The sequence below is a fragment of the Sebastes fasciatus genome, chromosome 10, assembly GCF_043250625.1.
Source record: "Sebastes fasciatus isolate fSebFas1 chromosome 10, fSebFas1.pri, whole genome shotgun sequence".
Lineage (NCBI taxonomy): Eukaryota > Metazoa > Chordata > Actinopteri > Perciformes > Sebastidae > Sebastes > Sebastes fasciatus.
The window spans coordinates 8,287,485-8,306,731 of NC_133804.1; the positions used below are offsets into that span (position 1 = coordinate 8,287,485).

The 19,247-nt window shown below is 40.9% G+C and overlaps 1 protein-coding gene across 10 annotated transcripts in view; it reads left to right on the forward strand.

The window, feature by feature from the left end:
* The window catches only part of LOC141774993 (uncharacterized), a 57,766-nt gene extending 39,975 nt beyond the window's left edge, over positions 1-17,791 (forward strand). For 4 of the 10 annotated variants that reach the window (XM_074647876.1, XM_074647881.1, XM_074647882.1 and 1 more), the window contains 12 exons: positions 2,205-2,345; positions 2,458-2,517; positions 6,230-6,379; positions 7,691-7,793; positions 8,944-9,202; positions 9,304-9,817; positions 10,912-12,271; positions 12,637-12,740; positions 13,532-13,694; positions 13,886-14,004; positions 14,770-14,863; positions 16,128-17,791. In XM_074647876.1, the coding sequence (XP_074503977.1) occupies positions 2,205-2,345; positions 2,458-2,517; positions 6,230-6,379; positions 7,691-7,793; positions 8,944-9,202; positions 9,304-9,817; positions 10,912-12,271; positions 12,637-12,740; positions 13,532-13,694; positions 13,886-14,004; positions 14,770-14,863; positions 16,128-16,612 (3,552 nt within the window). In that variant the 3' untranslated portion in view covers positions 16,613-17,791. The remainder of the gene's footprint in view (positions 1-2,204; positions 2,346-2,457; positions 2,518-6,229; positions 6,380-7,690; positions 7,794-8,943; positions 9,203-9,303; positions 9,818-10,911; positions 12,272-12,636; positions 12,741-13,531; positions 13,695-13,885; positions 14,005-14,769; positions 14,864-16,127) is intronic. The other 6 variants (XM_074647877.1, XM_074647883.1, XM_074647879.1 and 3 more) reach the window with 4 other exon arrangements.
* The last annotated feature ends 1,456 nt before the right edge of the window (positions 17,792-19,247 follow it).

Here is a 19,247-nt window from a genome sequence, read left to right on the forward strand (position 1 = left end):
ATGGTGGACTCCGTGAAGAGGACCTTCTCCATGTGTAGATATAAACGGCTCATTCTAAGGTAACAAAAACACAACGATTCTTATTTTCAGGTAATTACACACTAAAGAAAACGTACTTATTAATATTATATTACATTTCTGCCAATAGATCCCCCTAAATGTTACACACTGTTCCTTTAAGATAATGTTTGTGTTAGTTTGTCCCAAACAAGGTCATACAACATTAGTTCAAATTAACACCTGTAAGACATGTTTGACTTGCCACAAAACATCTGTATTATTTTACATTTAATATATTATTTTAACTGTTATATTATATTTTTTATTTTATCCCCCTACAAAAAAATACTTGAGACTGAGCCCTCACCATACTTCCATTATGTCATTCTGACAGAGAAATACCAAATCCCTTTTATTTTTGCCATTAAAAACAGTCACATAATGGTGTCCCCAATGGAAGATGACTGAATTGGACGTGCTAATGGCTTTGCTAGCATGTCCTGTAACAGTTATTGGAATAGTCACTAAATTAAATCATTTGACATAAACGAGGCAACACACGAAAAAGACTTGTTTGCTATTTTTCGTTTCTCGTTCCTGCATTGTTAGCTTTTTCTTTTATCTTGAATCAAATCTGCAGCTATCTCACAACAGAAATATAAAGATGTATGTCTATAAAACAACATTTTGTACTGTTATGAACTCATTTAAACTCAAAATTAGCAACTTCATGTACTAGCAAGTTGAGCTTCCCAACACAAATTGCTAATGGTGAGATAAGATAGCCTACTAAAATGTCCTTATTTTAGTTGGAGCTCCTCTCTGTTTCTCGATGTGTTAGAGATACTGTAACAATATTTAAATGTTAACATTGAAAACTGCAGCGGTCGGTGTCTTTCTGTCAAGGTCTCGGTGTGTGCCGGTGTCCAGCCCGGCTAAAGAAAAGCTGTATTGTCCAGTGTTTGCTTTGCACCAGTCAGTGAGTCCTTGAGTTACAGAGCAACACGTAACGGGCAGATAACAAGTCTGTTAGTTTGAGTTTCTGTGATACCTACCAAACATACACGCACACATAAGGCCTAAAATAAACACTTTCTCTCTCGAGTGCCAGCCGACTGTCCTCACAAGTCATTCTCTGTTAATCATACTCTACATTAGTCGGGATTTTCGGGCTGTAAACACAAAAATGCGTACTCAAACACAGCTTTGTTACATTTTAATACAGCTGTAATTTATTAAACAGACTGACAGATTTGGCTACCCGTGCACACACAAAAACCTGGAAAACACTTTCACTTCCTGCTGTAATATCTGCAAGTGTGATTCTTATTCGGGTGTTTTGATCTCAACATACAGATAACAACATATAGATGACACACGCATACAAACTAGGGTTGTCAATCAATTAAAATATTTAATTAATTAATAATGAATCTCATGATTGTCCATAGTTAATTGTGATTAATCGCAAATTAATCTAATTTTTTATCTGTTCAAAATGTAACTTAAAGGGAGATTTGTCAAGTATTTAACTCTTATCAACATGGGAGTGGGTAAATATGCTGCTTTATGCAAATGTATGTATACATTTATTATTAGAAATCAATTAACAACACAAAACAATGACAAATATTGTCCAGAAACCCTCACAGTTACTACATTAAGCATAAAAATATGCTCAAATCATAACGTGGCAAACTGCAGCCCAACAGGCAACAACAGCTGTCAGTGTGTCAGTGTGCTGACTTGACTATTTTGCCCCGAACTGCATGTGATTATCATAAAGTGGGCATGTCTGTAAAGGGGAGACTCGTGGGTACCCATAGAACCCATTTTCATTCACATATCTTGAGGTCAGAGGTCAAGGGGCCCCTTTGAAAATGGCCATGACAGTTTTTCCTCACCAAAATTTTGTAAGTTTGGAGCGTTATTTAGCCTCCTTCACGTCAAGCTAGTATGAAATCAAATAGTATAGTATGTATGAAATAGCATGAAATACCAATGGATTCCTTAGGTTTTCTAGTTTCATATGATGCCAGTATCTTCACTCTAGCTTTAAAACTGAGCATGCCAGAACCTAAAAATTGCATGTTGCGTTACCGTGTTAAAGAAATTAGTGCCGTTAAAACGAATTTGCGTTAACGTGTTATTGCGTTAACTTTGCAGCCCTAATACAAACACAAATTACCTTATTTTCCATGCAGCTCCAGCTGAGGCAGGCCATCAGGCTGGGCTCTCCGCCGTCCATCATGTGCGTGAAGAGAACGGACGATGGTGGAACCATGTCTGAGGACGACGGCCTGCCCTGTAGTCCACCTGAATTAACGACACCTCACACAGTCATGGTAACACATGTTAATATTGAGTAATGTCCCACTCTGTAGTCCACCTGAATGCTATATGCAGACGGCACTGCTAACACTGCTATTCTCATTCGTTTCTCTCTCTGCATCTCAGAATCAGGCTCAGAGGAACAGCTCCATCAGTCTGGAGGGGATAGACACTGACGATGACCAGGTAAATAAACACTTAAAGAGGACATGGGGCGAAAGAATCGGTCATAATCTGTGTTCACATTCACTTCTCCCATTGGAGTTAATAGACCATAAAGCCCATAAAGCCCAGTCTGCGCTGATTGGTCAGCTGGCCTGTTATCTGTTATATGTTATGCAAATGTGTTACTTGGTGACATCACCACGTTCGGGAAGAAAAGGCGGGACTTCAATCAAGGCGTTTCAGGCAGTTCAGGAGCAGTGTTTCTGTGGGGGGGAGTAACTCCCTTTGGCGTGGACTTTGGGCTTTGTAACTTTGCAGACCTTTTACATGCACAAAAAACGGGAAAAGGGGAAAAAACAAAAGCACAATAGGTCATCATTTAGCATTGCACTCCTATAACATTGTGGGACATTGTCATTTTCAAACTTGTAGTCACTTGAGCCAATTTATCAGACTTCACACAGCTCCCTCTGGAGACATAAAAGTTCCCCTTTACAGCTTAATAATAATTACTGTTTTTTTGTTACATGGGGACTAAATAACTCCAAATCAAGCAGACCATGTAATTTCCACATTGCAACACTACATCACTGCCCTCAGGAACCAGACTGAATCTACAACTTCTAATCTCCAATACACGGTGCTATTGTAAAACAAATAACCTTCAAGTAACATGGTGAGGGAATTCCCCCGTCAGCAGCCAAACAGCCATCTCATGGTATGATGTGTGCTTTATAAAGGAACCTTATAAAGAGGAGGCTTCAGGCTGTGTGACATTTCTGCTCATGTGACTATGATGGTAAAAACATCTCATGATCCAATCTAATCACTGAAACACGACTAAATAAAAGCATGCTTCGTGCAAATTGACCCCCTTTCTCTATCTTTTCCCCCTCTCTCCCACTTTTATCAGTACCTTCATCCCCTTTCTTTCTTACCATCTTTCTCTTTCTCCCTCTGTTTCCTCTGAGTGTCTGCTGCTGACCCACCGTATGAAATGTCCCATACGCTCCCTAACGCCGCTGTCAGTTAAAACATTTCATTGCAATAAGTATTTTTTCAGATGGACAGTGCCAATTCGTGATAAGGCACATGTCCTAAAAAACCTCAGCTATCCATTCAGCCTCGCCGGCTATAATGTGGGCAAAGAGCACAGTCAGCAAAGTATGACAAATGAGTATTTAATGATAGTGCCGTTTTAGCAATTTTAGAAGGGTTTTTTGGTTAGTCATTTCCCCACTGAGAAGAACCACAAATAGCCCGCTACAAAGACACGCACAGAAAAACCTGAAAATATCCCTTTTTAAAGTGCATTCCACACACAGGAATGCGGTCAAGGAGGACTGCAGTGACTTATGAATTACAGTCGCAGTGGCACTTTCTGGAGCTTTTTCCATTCACTGAGAACTCACGACAGACTTCATGGAGACATAATAAGAGATTTTATTCTGAAAATGAACTAGGGTTTCATCGCAGGGCTAACAGTTATGAGCTAGACAACTGTCTTCATTTTTACTGTACATAGAAAGAGTGCAGGCTTTGTCATTTGTTGACATGTAGTTTAGATGGTTCTTCAGTTAGTGGCTTGGAGATTGAAATATTCAAGATGAAAAGGAATAACTTTCAACTCTGGGTGTTCAATCAATATGTTTATATTAGGGCTGTCAATCGTTGAAAATATTTAATCATGATTAATCACATGATTGTCCATAGTTAATCAGATTATCGCAAATGAATCACATTTGTTCAAAATGTACCTTAAAGGGAGATTTGTCAAGTATTTAATACTCTTATTAACATGGGAGTGGGCAAACATGCTTGCTTTATGCAAATGTATGTATATGTTTATTATTGGAAATCAATTAACAACACAAAACAATGACAAAACCCTCACAGGTACTGCATTTAGCATAAAAAATCCCAACAAGGAACAACAGCTGTCAGTGTGTCAGTGTGCTGACTTGACTATGACTTGCCCACTGCACAATGCAGAAGAGTTAGTTTAGCTCTGAGAATATCTAGTGAATGAAGTGGACGTTTGTGCAGAAATAAATGCTGCAGCTCCTCCAGACCAACAGAGGTTTCCCGTGTCTTGTGAAGTGACGGGGCTCCGCAGCGAGAAACGTTATCGTCTCCGACCAAAACTCCGGTGTCTCCCCTGTTCACTCCGACCGCGGTCGAGAGGCTGAAGCAGGAAAAGCCAACACTAGGATCAGCATTGATTCATGGAGAGACCTTCGTCTGGTCAGCTAACATTACTGCCAAGCAGCTGAAATATAGAGTGATATTGTAATTTTAGCTGACGTGTGTCGCCTCACTGTTTTGAGCGATGCTCGTTCATGTTTATGTAGAGCGAGCATGAGCGCGAGCAACAATACGCTGACTTTCGTTGACCTAACGGCCACAGGTGTTGCTGTTAACAAGCACTTTCTGATTCTTACATAGAGTCCCTTTAAGTCAGATACTTTTTGTATTTCCACCTGAGGATTAACAATCTCCTGCAGCTCTGATTCACACAAATGCCCACTCTATCTGTCACACAGTAAATAGCTGTCATTTGCTTTAATGCTTGAGATGGACCTCAGTGTGTGTGTATGTGTGGTCATAATAACCAACCCTCAAGCTGCTCTTCAAACTTTAAATGGTATTTCTTGACCTCCTCTTCCTCTGTATGTCACCTTCTCTCCGTCCTCATCTCTGCTTTTCTGACCTTTTTTCCTCTTTTCTCTGTTCATAATACTGTATGTGTTATTCCACTGACCCACTGTGTGTGTCTGTGTGTGTGTGTGTGTGTGTGTGTGTGTGTGTGTGTGTGTGTGTGTGTGTGTGTGTGTGTGTGTGTGTTCAGAGTGCATTCCAATGGTTTCTCTGGCAGTCAGCGCGTCTGCTTGTAGTTATAGCATTCAAATTCTGCCTCAACCCGCCTCTCTCTCTCTCTCTCTCTCTCTCTCTCTCTCTCTCCCTCTCACACACATAGAGACCTAAAAACTCCATAAACAGAAATCTAGATGTCAACAAAGAAGAACCATGATCATATTCCTCTAACTGTCACACAAACTGGCAGTGTGGTTATGAGTTTTGCTCAAAATCAGACAAAAATGCCAGTTCACCCAAACATATCATGTTGTATGACCTCTATCTAGCCATGTAAATAGTGTTGGTTTCATTTGCTGATGTTTAGAGATCTCTGCCACTTCTGCCACTAACCCGATACAGTGGAGCAAAGAGTGGTGCTCAAAGCAGCAAAAATGATATTTGAAAAAGCACAAAGTTGTGGTTATTTGGGGCAAGACCTCACTGTGGACAGTGTTTTAGTAGAAAATAGTTCTCAAACACAGAATCGTGTCATCCGAAACTGTCTCTGTACTCCTTCAGTTAGCCCGAGCGTGTGTTGACATGTCAAACTGTGAAAAATGTGGACAAAAAGGTAAAAACCTCTCTGAGACTTTATGTTGAAACAAGTCAAAAATGTGTCAGAGGACAGAGAGGGGTCCTTCTCCAGTGATGACAGTAAGTGTTGGTACTGCAGATAAGGACAGCTAATATTTATACAGCTGGACTTCCCCCCTCTCTCTCTCTCTCTCTTTGCTTGCTCCATTCCCTCCAGTTTCTTTATCTGCTGCCTTCATCATTTACGGGAAAATCCAGCTTGTATCACAGTCAACTTTATATCTGTGAGTATTTCCCCCTGCTAATAAGTTATTAGTAAAACTCTGCTTCCTTCTCTCCCCAGCAGTCCTGTCCTGCCTCCAGCAGAGCGGTGAGTCCCCTGGTGGTCCCAGGAGACTTCAGCCAGCCGGCCAGTCCCTTCGGCTGTCTGGACAACTCTGCTGCCAAACACAAGCTTGTCCTGAGACACAAAGCCAGGAGGAAGCCAGTCAGCGTAAGACATGCAGACGCATACAAACACACCAACACACTCTAATACAGCTATTCTCAACCACTGGGCCACTGGCGGGTCTCAGTGCCCCATCTAGTGGGCCGTGGAGGTACTGCCAAATGGATAGATTACATTTAAACACAATATATACGTGTATATATACATATGTATATATATACATATATATATATATATGTATATATATACGTATTTTAAAAGTAATTTACAAAGCTAGTTATTTTTATTTCTAATGTGCTCAAGAATGCACATAAAAGAAAACATAGTAATTCAAACAATCAAAAAATGTCAATAGTTATGTTTGAATATCACCACGCCAATCACGACACATCATTAGGTAAACAATTGTCTTTTGCCACTGACGAATTCACACTAGAGCATCGGCAAAGTGCAGCGAACTGCCATGCAATGTCTATGAAAAGCTGCTTTGACTCTGCGGTGAAGTGGGGCCAAACAAAAGTTGAGAAAAGTTTAACTTTTAGTGGCAAAGTGAGGCCAGAGAGGATACCGCAGCCAATCAGTAAACAGATCCTGTGACTCCTGTGACATGTTGACCTATGTAACAAAATATTATTTTACCACCTGAAACACATGGACACGTCTCCCGGACGCAGAAAAATGTACTGAATGCATTACATTTTCATTCAAATGGCAGGCAGTGATGGGTGAGGATAGGCAGAATATCAATTTTGGCCATTACAGCTGATAGAAGCATAACAACATAACACATCTTTACAGCCTAGTTTATTGTTTGTTTCGTTTTTTATTTATTTGGGAAGGTGGTCCTCAGAATTTGTTTAACAATGGGAAGTGGGACTTGAGTTACAAAAGCTTGAGAACCCCTGCTCTAATACACCCATTACATATGCTGTAATTGACCATTCTGGTTTATTACAACTTGGGTCTTGATTTCATAGTTTTGGCTATATTGTCTCTTTTATTTATTATAAAATTTGATTCACCAAAGTTTGGTTAATAATTCTATCGCTCTCCTTCGTTTTCTCTCCAAAATAAGTTGGACTGACTGCTCATGTTTCTTGCCCCATCCGACTTCTTCTTAAGGAAGTTGAAGCATTGACTGACATATCTAGTTCAGCCAATCATAACATGCTAGTTATAAATGATGTGGTGATGACCAATGATGGGGTCAGCCATACAATCCGTGTTCTGCTCAGTGGCACTTCAGCAGATTTAGTGGCTTTAACCTGCAGCTTAACTGGATCACTACATCACCATGACAATCAGAGTGGTAATTAAGAGTGATGATGTCATCGCTAATGTCTCCTGTCCATACAGAGGCTGGATCTGAAAGCAGAGGGAGACTCTGTGCTGGAGGACACACTGAACACCTCCATAGCAGAAACTTCAGAGGAGCGAGAACAACAGAAGACAACAGAAGGTCAGCGGCCCTTTTTTTTCTTACTCCATCTTTTCTTACTTTAAATCAATGACTCTGTATGGAAGTCTCTCACTGCCCAATATTAAAGTGAAATCATTTAATCAAATTGAAACTCCATATTACATTTTTGTTTGCAGATTAAATAATTAAAAATGCATAATTACTCCCAAAATAATAAATAAAATAAAAGCTCCATTAACAAAGAATTTTCAGTTTAACTCTACCATAATGACAAAAATGTGCAACCTAAACTTGAAAATAAAATTGCTCTAATTAAACTATGTACTGATTTTTAATGAAAATAAAATTGCTTTTTCGTGGTCATTTTTATATTGGTTAAAGATGCTATTGATAACATTGATACTGTTACATTTACTTCACAACAAGTCATTGCCAGGCACCGTCAATCTCAGCCATTTACCTGTTTTTTCCACACTAATTTACGACACAGAGATACCACGTGATACCAACATTGTTTTACTATTGGCTCACAAGCCTTGTTAGAAGTGGGAACCAAACGTCGAATATCTTCGATAGAGATAAACAAAACATACATTTTTGGCCCACCAAAATGTTTAAGTTGGTTAATTTACAATCATAATATTTTTTTTTCAGGAAAAGCAGTACTTTTATTCACCACCTTTCTAAAGGTTCTGTGGATGTTTTTGTTTTTTTGTTTTTTTTAAATATTTGTCTAAATAAAAATGTTATCAATAAGAGTTTTAAATTTGAGAAATTTCATAAAGACAGCTGGCAGAGTCCTGCCATTATGAAAACGTGAGCTAAAATTAAGACATGATTGAAATTCAAATGCAAAATTTTGCAATTTAGTTTTCAAGTTTAGGTTGTACATTGTCCAACAATTTGAAGAATTCACATTTAATTTCATTATCATTATGATATGATGAGTAATATGCTCTAGTGTTTTATTTATTTGTCAAATTATGACTTTTTAAAAATATGACAATGAAAATTTGACTCTTTATTTTCATTTTGTCATACATCGTGTGCACACAAATACAATAATGAAACTTTGTTTTGATTAAATTATTTCATTGTACCATTGGCAGCCATAGACTTCCATATCCTTGCTGCCGCTGCATCATATCTCTTTTGACCTCTGAGACCTTTGCCTCTGTATGTGGTTCAGGTCTAAGTGGTGATGAGCTGAAACTAAAGGTGGATAAGGAAGAAGAAGACAATGAGGAGGAGGAGCAGCCACAGCGTTCCAGACACTCCCTGTTGAGAGATGAGGAGGAGAGGGAGGAGGGAGAGGACGAGTTCAAAGTAGAACAGGATGTTTCTGACGGCCCGGACTCTTCCTCTCCTCCTGAGGAGGAAGCCCCAGACGCCCAGCCCCTGCCCTCCTCCAAGCCCAGCTCTAGAGCCTCCTCTCTAAACAGTGCCAGGTGATTAGACATCATTTCCTCCTTGTTTTCTCCTCCTCTCAGTCTGACTTGTTTATGTTTTCTCCTTCTGTCAATCTGACCCCTTTGATATCTGCTTCTAGAGTCACGCCAGAGTCCCCTGTTGGTCCGAGAGAGTATTCTCTGGACCCTCCAGGCATCGCCTACGGAGCAGAGGAGAAGGAGTTTGAAAGTGACTTGGAACTGAGCGGAGAAGAAGATGGAGTCCAGGAAAGCATGGAGGAGGAGAGCTCCTTCTTACAGGAAGTGCTGAGCTCCTTGAAGACTCCCCTGGCGTCTTGCTCGCTGGGCATGGAGACTGAGAGTGCTGTCCTGCAGATAGAGGAGGACGTGAATGAAAAGCAAAGAGAAGACGCCGAGATAGAGGAAGGAGAGGAGGTGAAAGAAGAGGAAGCAGAGGTGAACGAGCCCGTCAGTTATCAGGCTGCTCCTGCCGGCTCCCTCCTGTCAGATCAGACCACAGAGGAAGAGGAAGAGGAAGAGGAAGAAGTCGCCACTTTGAGCACTACGTCTCGTCAAGATGTTGAAGAAGAAGAGAAAGTCGAAGATAAGGAAGAAGAAGGGGCAGCAGAGGTGGAGGAACTAGTGGTGGAACAAGTATGTATCTTTGACTAATTTTTACTATTGCAATTGAAGTTACCCTTATCCTAAACCTCCTAAACTTGTTTGAACAAGTGTTCCAAGAGGGATTCACCAAACTCTCTCTCTATATATAAGGCCATTTGTTCATTTGTTCTTCTCCATTTGGGGACAGGTTTCATTAACAAAAATGTCACCCAAGAGTAAAAAGAAGATGTTAATACAGAAACAAATTTAGCAACATCAGAGCTTAGAAAAAATGAGAACATATTACTACGGTAGTCAACGCTGTCATCACAGAGTGATAACGGTGACAGAAAAAAAGAGGGAATGGTTTTACAAGTTGCCAACATGACATGTCTTGCCAGAGCAAAGTTGTCAGTGACTGAAAGATTCCATTACAGATGATGTTACACTGTCAGGAGCGATGGAGGATGTTCTCCTGGACAGCAGTTTGCATTAAAATCCTGAGGCAGATGTTGGAGTGGGAGAGTTTTCCTATCAACTACTGTAAAATGTAAAAACAATCCAGTTGTTGGACCTCTTGATGAGCCGTGATGTACATTACTCTGATGTGGTGACCAAATGAGGACCTATTATGCTCATTTTCAGGTGCATACTTGTATTTTGGGTTTCTACTAGAACATGTTTACATGTTTTGATGTTCGAAAAATGCTTTATATTTCTCATACCGGCTGTGCTGCAGCACCTCTTTTCACCCTCTGTCTGAAACACTACTGCTCTGATTGGTCAGCTGGTCCACTGTTGTGATTTGTCCACTGAACCAAACTCTTCGGACTCCGCTCAAGCTCCACTCTAACTAGCTTTGTTTGACCAGCAGTCATGAAGCAACATTAGCATTAATTTTACAGCAAGTCGTGTTTCTGGCCACCTGATGAATGTTAATCCAATATGCACTCTCTTTTAGCTCTGCCTTACTGCAGCGGCCCGGGGTCCGAACTCGACCTGTGGCCCTTGGCTGCATGTTATTCCCTCTCTAAACCCCTTTTAAACAATTTCTCTGTCATTATTTATAAGTGCAAAAAAGACCCAAAAATAATCTTTAAAAAAAAAACTACTCGTCTTATTTTCCTCCCTGCTTTATCTTCCAGCAACAAGAGGAAGGAGAGAAAGAGGAGGCAGAGGAAGTCACCCCCGAGGAACAAAACAATATGCTGACAGGAAACGCTGTCAACCAGGCAGAGGAAGAGGAAAGAGAAGAAAAAGAAGAAGAGAGTGAGGGAGAGGAGGAGGCGATAGAGCTGGAGAAGGAGCCGGAGGTGGAGGAGGTGGGACGGGAGAAGAAGGAAGAGGAAGAGGTGGAGGTGGAGGTGAAGGAAGCAAAGGAGAGAGTGGAGGAGGCAGAGGAAGCAATAGAAGAAGAGAGGGACAACGCAGAAGAGGTGACGGAGATGTTTCCTGATGCAGCAGGTGAAGACGTTGCCATGCCGCTGCAGGAGGAAGACGAGGGTGTTGATGTTGTGGTTGGAGATGATGCTGTGTGCGTCCCACAACACACAAATGATGAAGAAATCCCTTCAGAGCTGGGGGATGCTACGGTGCAAGACAGTCAATCAGCTTCCTACCAAAGCTTTGGAGAGGAGAGGGAAGATGGAGAAGAGGAGGTGGAGAAAGACACAGATATTGACCACACGGAACAAAAATCCGATCAAGAGGAGGATGGGGAAGTGAACCAACCTGATGAAGATCAAAGTGAAGAAGATGTGCAGCAGGAAGATGTGGAAACATCCCGTTCAGACATGAAGCAAGAGGAAATTGATCCAAGTGAAGCCACAGAACAAGCTAGTGTTTCTTCCAAGCCGCCTCCTTTGTCTCTGCCAGAGTCCAATTACGAGACTCAGCCACAAGAGAGTGGAACCATCTCTCCCAGTAGGACTACCACTATCCACATAAACCTACTCTCTCCAAGCTCAGAGAAAGCCCCATCGTTCTTTCAACAGTCCCCAACTGAAGCACACCCCAAAGAAAGCGAGACACCTTGTGGTGCTGTAGAGCAAAATACAGCATCCACAGAAGAAGAAGAAGAACCGGCTGACAATGTGGAAGCCGTAGAAGAAGAAAGAGAGTTGGTGCCGGAGGGAGAAGCTACACCTCCTGCCGCTGTGGAGGAAGAGGTTAACCAGCCGTCCGGTGGTTCGGATCAGAGCAAAGCCTGCTTCACCATCGCCCCCGCCTGGCAGAGGTCCCTCTCTGTCGGGGATGCAGAGGAGGAGATATCGCCCCCTCCCTCCTCCCCACCCACCTGCATCTCCTCTTCGCTGTCCACCGTCACGGGGCGTGGAAGTGTGGAGGTGGAGGCTAAAACTAACCCCGATGTGAAAGCAGAGCCAGCGAGTCCAGCTAAGGTTGAACTGGCGTTGAGCCCTGGCAGAGTGAGGAATGCTGGGACCACCACTGTACCGTCTCCATCATCTACTCAACCTCAGACCTCGTCTGCTGCAAGCACAGAAGGTAAGGAGCATGTCCAAAGGTAGATCATCAAGATTGTTTTGTTTGGGTTCTTTTCTTGGCCTGTGTCCTAAAGGATTATTTTCAGTCACATTTTCTCTTTGCACTACAAACAATGAAAGTAGTTCAATTCAGTTTATTTTTTCATATAGAGCAGGTCTAGACTGTACTCTAGAGACCCAACAAGAGATCCCCCATGATGCATTCTTATGCAACAGTGGCAAGAAAAATCTCCCCTTTAACGGGTAGAAACCTTGGGCAGAACCAGGCAGAACCTCGGGTAGTCTGCTCTCAGTCACATGAGGGGAACTTGCTGTTGAAGTTAAAAGTTAAACTACAGACCAATTTCTCCACCCTCACACCTACAGGGAGCTCCATCGTAGTGGAGGGAAACCCCGACAATCCGTTTGGAGTTCGGCTGAGGAAGACATCGGTTCTGCACCGCTTCAGCTCGGAGGAGGAAAGCACGGAGGTGATTACCCCGACTTTGTTGTTACTCTTGATGGTTTTGCTTCCATTCAAACAGGAAACATTCCAGAAGCAACACACAGCATTGTAAAAGCATTGACGATGTTCAATTTTGAGGGTTTCTGCAGGGACCTGAAGTTCCCTTACCTTTGAAAAATAATGCAGGAAAACTTAGCTTAAGTCACCCATCGAAGATATTTCAGGGCATCAATGCGGCTATAACTAATGTTTAATAATAGATCGAATGACTCTTTGAATGTGAAAGGTGACGTTCGTAGTGACAAACCCACGGAGAATTATTACCGAACGCCGCAGTTTCCCTCAGTTCTACAGAGCGTTTAAGCGTCTTTAAGCTCATTATTTTTGACCTGCACCAGGCAGTTTTTTCAGCAAAATCACAAAAAAAACAAAAATGGAGCTAAAAGAAGAGTGAATATTAGACATAGAAATAGAATAGGAGTAGAACCGATATGGAACTGTTTTTCCGAGGACTCGTACAAAAGAAAATGGCGATTGCAGTTAGTTTTTATGGTGACAACAGCGCACACGTCAGTGGGGCTAAAGTGTGGTTGCAGCAATTCAATTTGACTCATTTACTCTGTCTCTCCACATTAACATCACTACTCCACTGCTCGTTTTAGTTGTTACTGCAAAACCTCACCACAGTGAGTCCACGACTTAGTGTCGGTTTAGTTTATATGGTTTCTGCTGCCTCCAAGTGTCAAAAAAAATCTATTACTGCAGGTGTAAATTGAGTTTTTGTATTGAATTTGTATCTTATTTTCTCTTATTCAGTCTCCCATGGAGCCACCAGCTCAGCCAACCAGCTGTAGAGTTGACTCACCACAGCCAATCAGTGTAAAGCCCTCCATAAGTCCGCCAGTCAGCAACAAGCCCGCCCTCCCTAAGAAACCAGATGTTCGCGGAGACAGCGGAGGGAAAAACAAGCGCATGTCAGGTGTGTATACACACAAACACACACCATTTTCATCTTCATATACTAAATGCACAATGCTTACAGTTTTGTTATGCATACATACTTTATGTGTAATTACCCAAAACTTGGACTAAATCAGACTTGGGAAAGTAAAGAGAAAATGATTCAGCCCATAATGTGACAGTGTATCTGCTGCTGTGTTATTTATTCAGACCCAGCTACAGGTGTTGGTGTTTCTGGTGGATCTGGTTCTCCTAGCTGGATCTCTATGGCCAAACACAAACAGAAGATCTATAAAGAAAACTCACTGGATGAAATTACTGTCCGGAAGGTAATTGTGTGTGTGTGTGTGTGTGTGTGTGTGTGTGTGTGTGTGTGTGTGTGTGTGTGTGTGTGTGTGTGTGTGTGTGTGTGTGTGTGTGTGTGTGTGTGTGTGTGTGTGTGCGTGTGTGTTTGTGATCACCTATGTTTTTTTATGTGGATTAGGGGTGGGTGATACCACAAAATTTGGTTTCAATCTGATACCAAGTAATACAGGGCCAGAATCGCCAATATTGATACCGATACAGATTACTTGTATGTTAAAACACAGGACACCTTAAGGAAAACAACAAAAATATGTTGTTTTTTATTATAAATTGAATGTGCAAACAAGAACAACTTTGTTTTTTTATGTTTGCAACATGTATTTATTGAGAACAATGAAACTTTTTTTAGTGCAAATAACAAAAAAAAAAGCACAAACTACCCTTAACCAACATCCACAGCTGTGAAATAGCTCATAACATGCTCTTTCTTTCTTCTTCTTGGAATAACTAGTCAGGGTGTGCACCGTGGTGCGTTGCACGTGCGTGACGCTGATCTAAATACCAGGGATTCATGTGACTAGTTTGTTTGTTAGTTACAGTCCAATATACTGAAGAAGTTGACATGGCTGACATGATGTTTAGGTTTGTGTTCTCCAACAGTCCAAAAATACATGGTTCAGATGGAGTTGCACTTTGGTGGGATGATTGTATACCCTGTGTTGGCCACCACACATCCCCAGCCACATCATTTACTGTATATAACTGACTGTGCTGTTCTCTGTCATCAGGAGGAACCAGAGAGGAAGAATTCACTGCCAATGTATGTCAGCTCAGCTGCGAGCAAGGAGCACAGCAACAGAACAGCCGAGTCCACCGGAAAAGGTCAGAACACACACACAAATACACATACATACATACACGTAGTTGTTTCCATCACTTTAAAGGACATTACCATAACTGCTACTTGCCTAATCCCTACCCTAACCTTAAACCAAGTCTTTACACTTAAATGTCATGACTTACGCTACGGGGATGTGCATTTCGTCCCCAAAAGGAAGGCAAGTCCCCACAATGTGACTGTGTAAACAGATGTAAGTCCCCACAACATAATAAACCCCATTACACACACACACACGCCAATCATTTTAAATTGATAAACACGTTGTACAGCCAAAATCCATTACCTAAAGACGCATCAGCTGCAGCAACAACAGGCTTTATTTAGTTTAGTCTAATTGAAATTTGTATGCTACTGAACATGTTGAATTTCTGTAATGATAATGTGGTTTGAGTATGCTGAACACGACATGGAAGTAACAATTTGATTGATGCAATCCTGACCTCATGTGGACAAACTCTGCTATTGCAACCAGCTCACATTTTAACATTCTCCCTCACTCATGTTCTCTGAGGCACTTGGTGGTTGAATTGATCACAGGACAACTGGTTCACAAAGATATCAAGATAACAGTTTAACAGAAATATAATTGTGATTTTTTTTTCTTACTCGCTGAGGAAAAGATACATATCTCAGAATTGGAAAAAATAGGAAAAAGTAATATCTCAGAATAGAGTATCAAGAGAGGAAGCCACATATTAAAAAAAAAAAATCATCACCATACCAATGAACTGTGCTGTTTCACATACAGTAATATGACTGGTGTGTAATTAATGTGAATATTATTCTTCGGTGCCTCTTTTGCTCACCTGTAACTCAAATAACGATCATGCTACTAATACTGTTCATATATATTTACATGCATAATTTTATGCAGTTTTCTGGATATTTATAAAATTTGCACAAGTTTGCATATTTATTGTGCTATTCTGGAAAACAAATTGTTTTTCTTTTACTTTTTTTCCTTGAGCCAAAGTTAATTATACATACAGTATATTATTGTGTCAATGCTCATTTCCATTTCTATGAAAGAATTAAAAAATTATAGACATGTACATTCACAGACGATATAAAAGATACAGGATATAGGATCAAAAGTAAGCAAATTAAAAAGAGAAAGGAACATTTTTCAAAATAAAATAAATAATTAAATAAAATAAAAATTGACAAAATAAATGTGTATATCATTTCACTATTTATGTGCACTATTGTACGTTTGTTTGACGTGTATATTTTTCTTTTTTCCAGTGAGTCCGTTGGAGCTCAGTAAGCCTTCAGCATCTGTAGAGAAGGAGGCCAGGAGGTCTCTCTCTCCTCCAACTCCAGTGCCACCTCAACCTCCTAAATCCCAGTCGCTCCCCTGCCCTGTACCTCCAAAACCCCAGCTTCCCCCCACCGCCAAACACCCACCCCAACCTACCTCACCCCACATATCTCTGTCACCCATTACTCCGATTCCCGTTCACCTAAAATCTCCCTCCTGCACGAGCCCGATGTCTCCCTCCAAACCCGCCACCTCACCTAAGACGCCCCAGAGCACAACACTTACCTCCCCTCCTTTTTCATCAAGAACCGCCCCGGAGAAGTCGAGACCTCCGGGGCTTTCCAGCCAGACCCCGGCCTCCCAGCGAGGCCTGCCTGCCCCAGCGTCGCCCCAGGATGAGCCTCCCTGGATGGCCCTTGCCAAGAAGAAGGCCAAAGCCTGGAGCGAGATGCCCCAGATCGTCCAGTGACGGCCACAGGTTCCAGTGAGATCTTGTAAATAGCGGCCCAAGCGGGTCAGATCTGAAAGGGGGTTGAAGAGTCTGGATGGACCAGAATGCATTTGCACACAAAGAGTTGCTGTTTTCTGTTGTTTTCTTACTTCCTGGCTTCTGGCTTCAGATTGGTACAAACCCTCCAATCACAGCTAAAGACTCAGGCTCAGTTTAACTCCTTTCTTTACGTCCTCATGTTGTACATTCATGTTTTCTAAATGACAGGGTAGGACCCAAAAACGTTAAGTGGATCCATATTTTTTCAAGTCTTAGTATGTTAAAAATGTGCCTGAATGAGAGGAAATACCTGCAGTCTCACAGCAGAAAATATACATTTTTATCTAAAGTGACTCAGATGATTCCACCCGATATCACTAAATGTTTCAGGGAAGACAGAATTATTTTATAAAGAGTAAACTTTATTCACAGAAAGTTGGTTAAAAGTGATGATAAAGAGACAAAAATCTTTGTCTTTCTGTCAGTCTATGTATGTGTGTGCGTGTGTGTATTTTAAGGCAGTGATACATGCTCACATTTTGAGGAATGTGGAAAAAATTGAGACCAGAGAGTGAAATGGGATAACATCCGAGGTAAGCCGTAGAAGAATTTGCTGCTGGTCATGAGTTTTGGTAAAATGTGCTGATCCACGTTTCCTCAATCTGCCGACCGTGTATCAGCTTCTTTAGACAAATATATTTCTTGTAACACGATTCACTCACATTTAACTAACGTTTGTTGTGTTAGCGAGTGCTGAGTGTGTCCAACATGTTCCAGGTTGTCAATGTAAATTATATTTTTAATTTTCTGTTTTGATATTTTGCATACATAACTACACAGGCATCCTGCAGAAATCTGTCATCTCCACAAGTCATCTGTTCAGGAATCAAGGAAAACATCAAAATCATCACATTGACTTTCATGTGTTTTTAATACTTTTCAAGGCAGCGTGTAACCAAACATGGAAATCAAACAGAAATCAATACACTGCTATTTAGTCACACTGCAGCATCACTAAAGGAAAGCAGATTTCACAGCTTAAATCTTAACTGTCTCACAGTAACTATATAAATGTTTTATGCGTTTTGTCTTATTTTGTACTGCCTTTTGAGAATTTGTCTTGTACATAAAATGTGCAGTAAAGAACAAATGAAATCATTTTTTTTCTGGGTTGTTTTGTTATCTGTGTGTCCGTACACACTTTCTGCAGTGGAATTATAAAGGAAATGTATTTTTCTTACAGCAACACAGCCAAGTCCAGAGATTTGGGTTTGAAAGTTAAAATGCCTTTTAATACACTATAAATCACTGTGTAGAACACTCGGATCACGTGTCTCCTGTGTCTAAGTAAAGCATTTTTATTCTTAACCCACATGTCTGGAGTTGATTGTTTATATACCACAAGAACGTATTTAATAGTGATAATATCAGTATTTCTGTTCATTCTTTCTGGCATAGATTCTGGTCTCCAACAGGGCTGTAGCGACCACTGAAGTCACTGAGGTCAAATATTTTTTCTAAGACTTTTAGGATTTTAGCAACCTCAAGAGAGTTAACATCCTACTATATTTTATAGTTCTTTTTTTTAGTATAAATATATTTAGATTTCACTGCTGTTAGGTAAATAAATAAATGATTCATCAATTAATTATTTCCCAACCAGAATTGCATCCCTGGAAGTGTAATGAGACATTTGAAACAAAATTATTATTCAACCATTAACTGAAAAAAAATCCAGATGAAAAGAAAAAATACTGAAACTTCTTTGGACTCTCAGTTTAAATCCTCAAAACAGCTTAATGTCCTATTAAAGTGCCTTTAAAGGAGTTCACCAGCAATTTAGTATTGCACTTCCATAAAGATGGGTAACAAATGACAGATTTAAAAAGAATGGTCAAAAATGAAGCAGTACAAGCTGAGATATCCTGATTTATAACCCCCTGTATGGGTCAAGCTCCAAAAACACGGGATCTTACTTTTCCCATAATGCACTTCAGTGTCATCTTTCATTAGACCCTCCATGAGTGGTAGCTGCCATACATCAGACCGGGAACAAAGAACTTATATTGCCAAGAAGTGAGGGTCAATTGTTCATTCCATTGCAACATCAACGCCCGGCTGCAGAGCTATGCTTCCACCATTTTGGACTGAAAGCGTCTGGACTGAAAATGTTCTAATACAGACATAAAAGAGGGGTATTATGGCTCCAAGCTATAGACCAGACCAGCGTTGCGTCATCACCGAGGCTGCGCTCCCTTTTGGAGGAAAGACACTCACTGTCACAGGAGAGAAAATGGAAAATGACAAAAAGCTGTTGTTAACTGAGGCTTTCACACTGAGAGTTGAGGCACATACCATACGTGAATATTCACTCTCAGTGTGGTAAATGGCTAAATGTTGCTGGTGACAATAACTTGCAAGGCTAGCTAACATCAGCTTGAGTGGCAGGCTGCTGCAGTAATACAGTCATACATTAACATTATAGCAGCATCAGACTGTCGTCTCCAACTAAATATCAGCCTATAGATCAAACAGTGGACTATTAACACATTGGTTATTTACAGACAACAATCAAATATGTATAGATGTCTGAGCAATAACCGGCCAATGCATT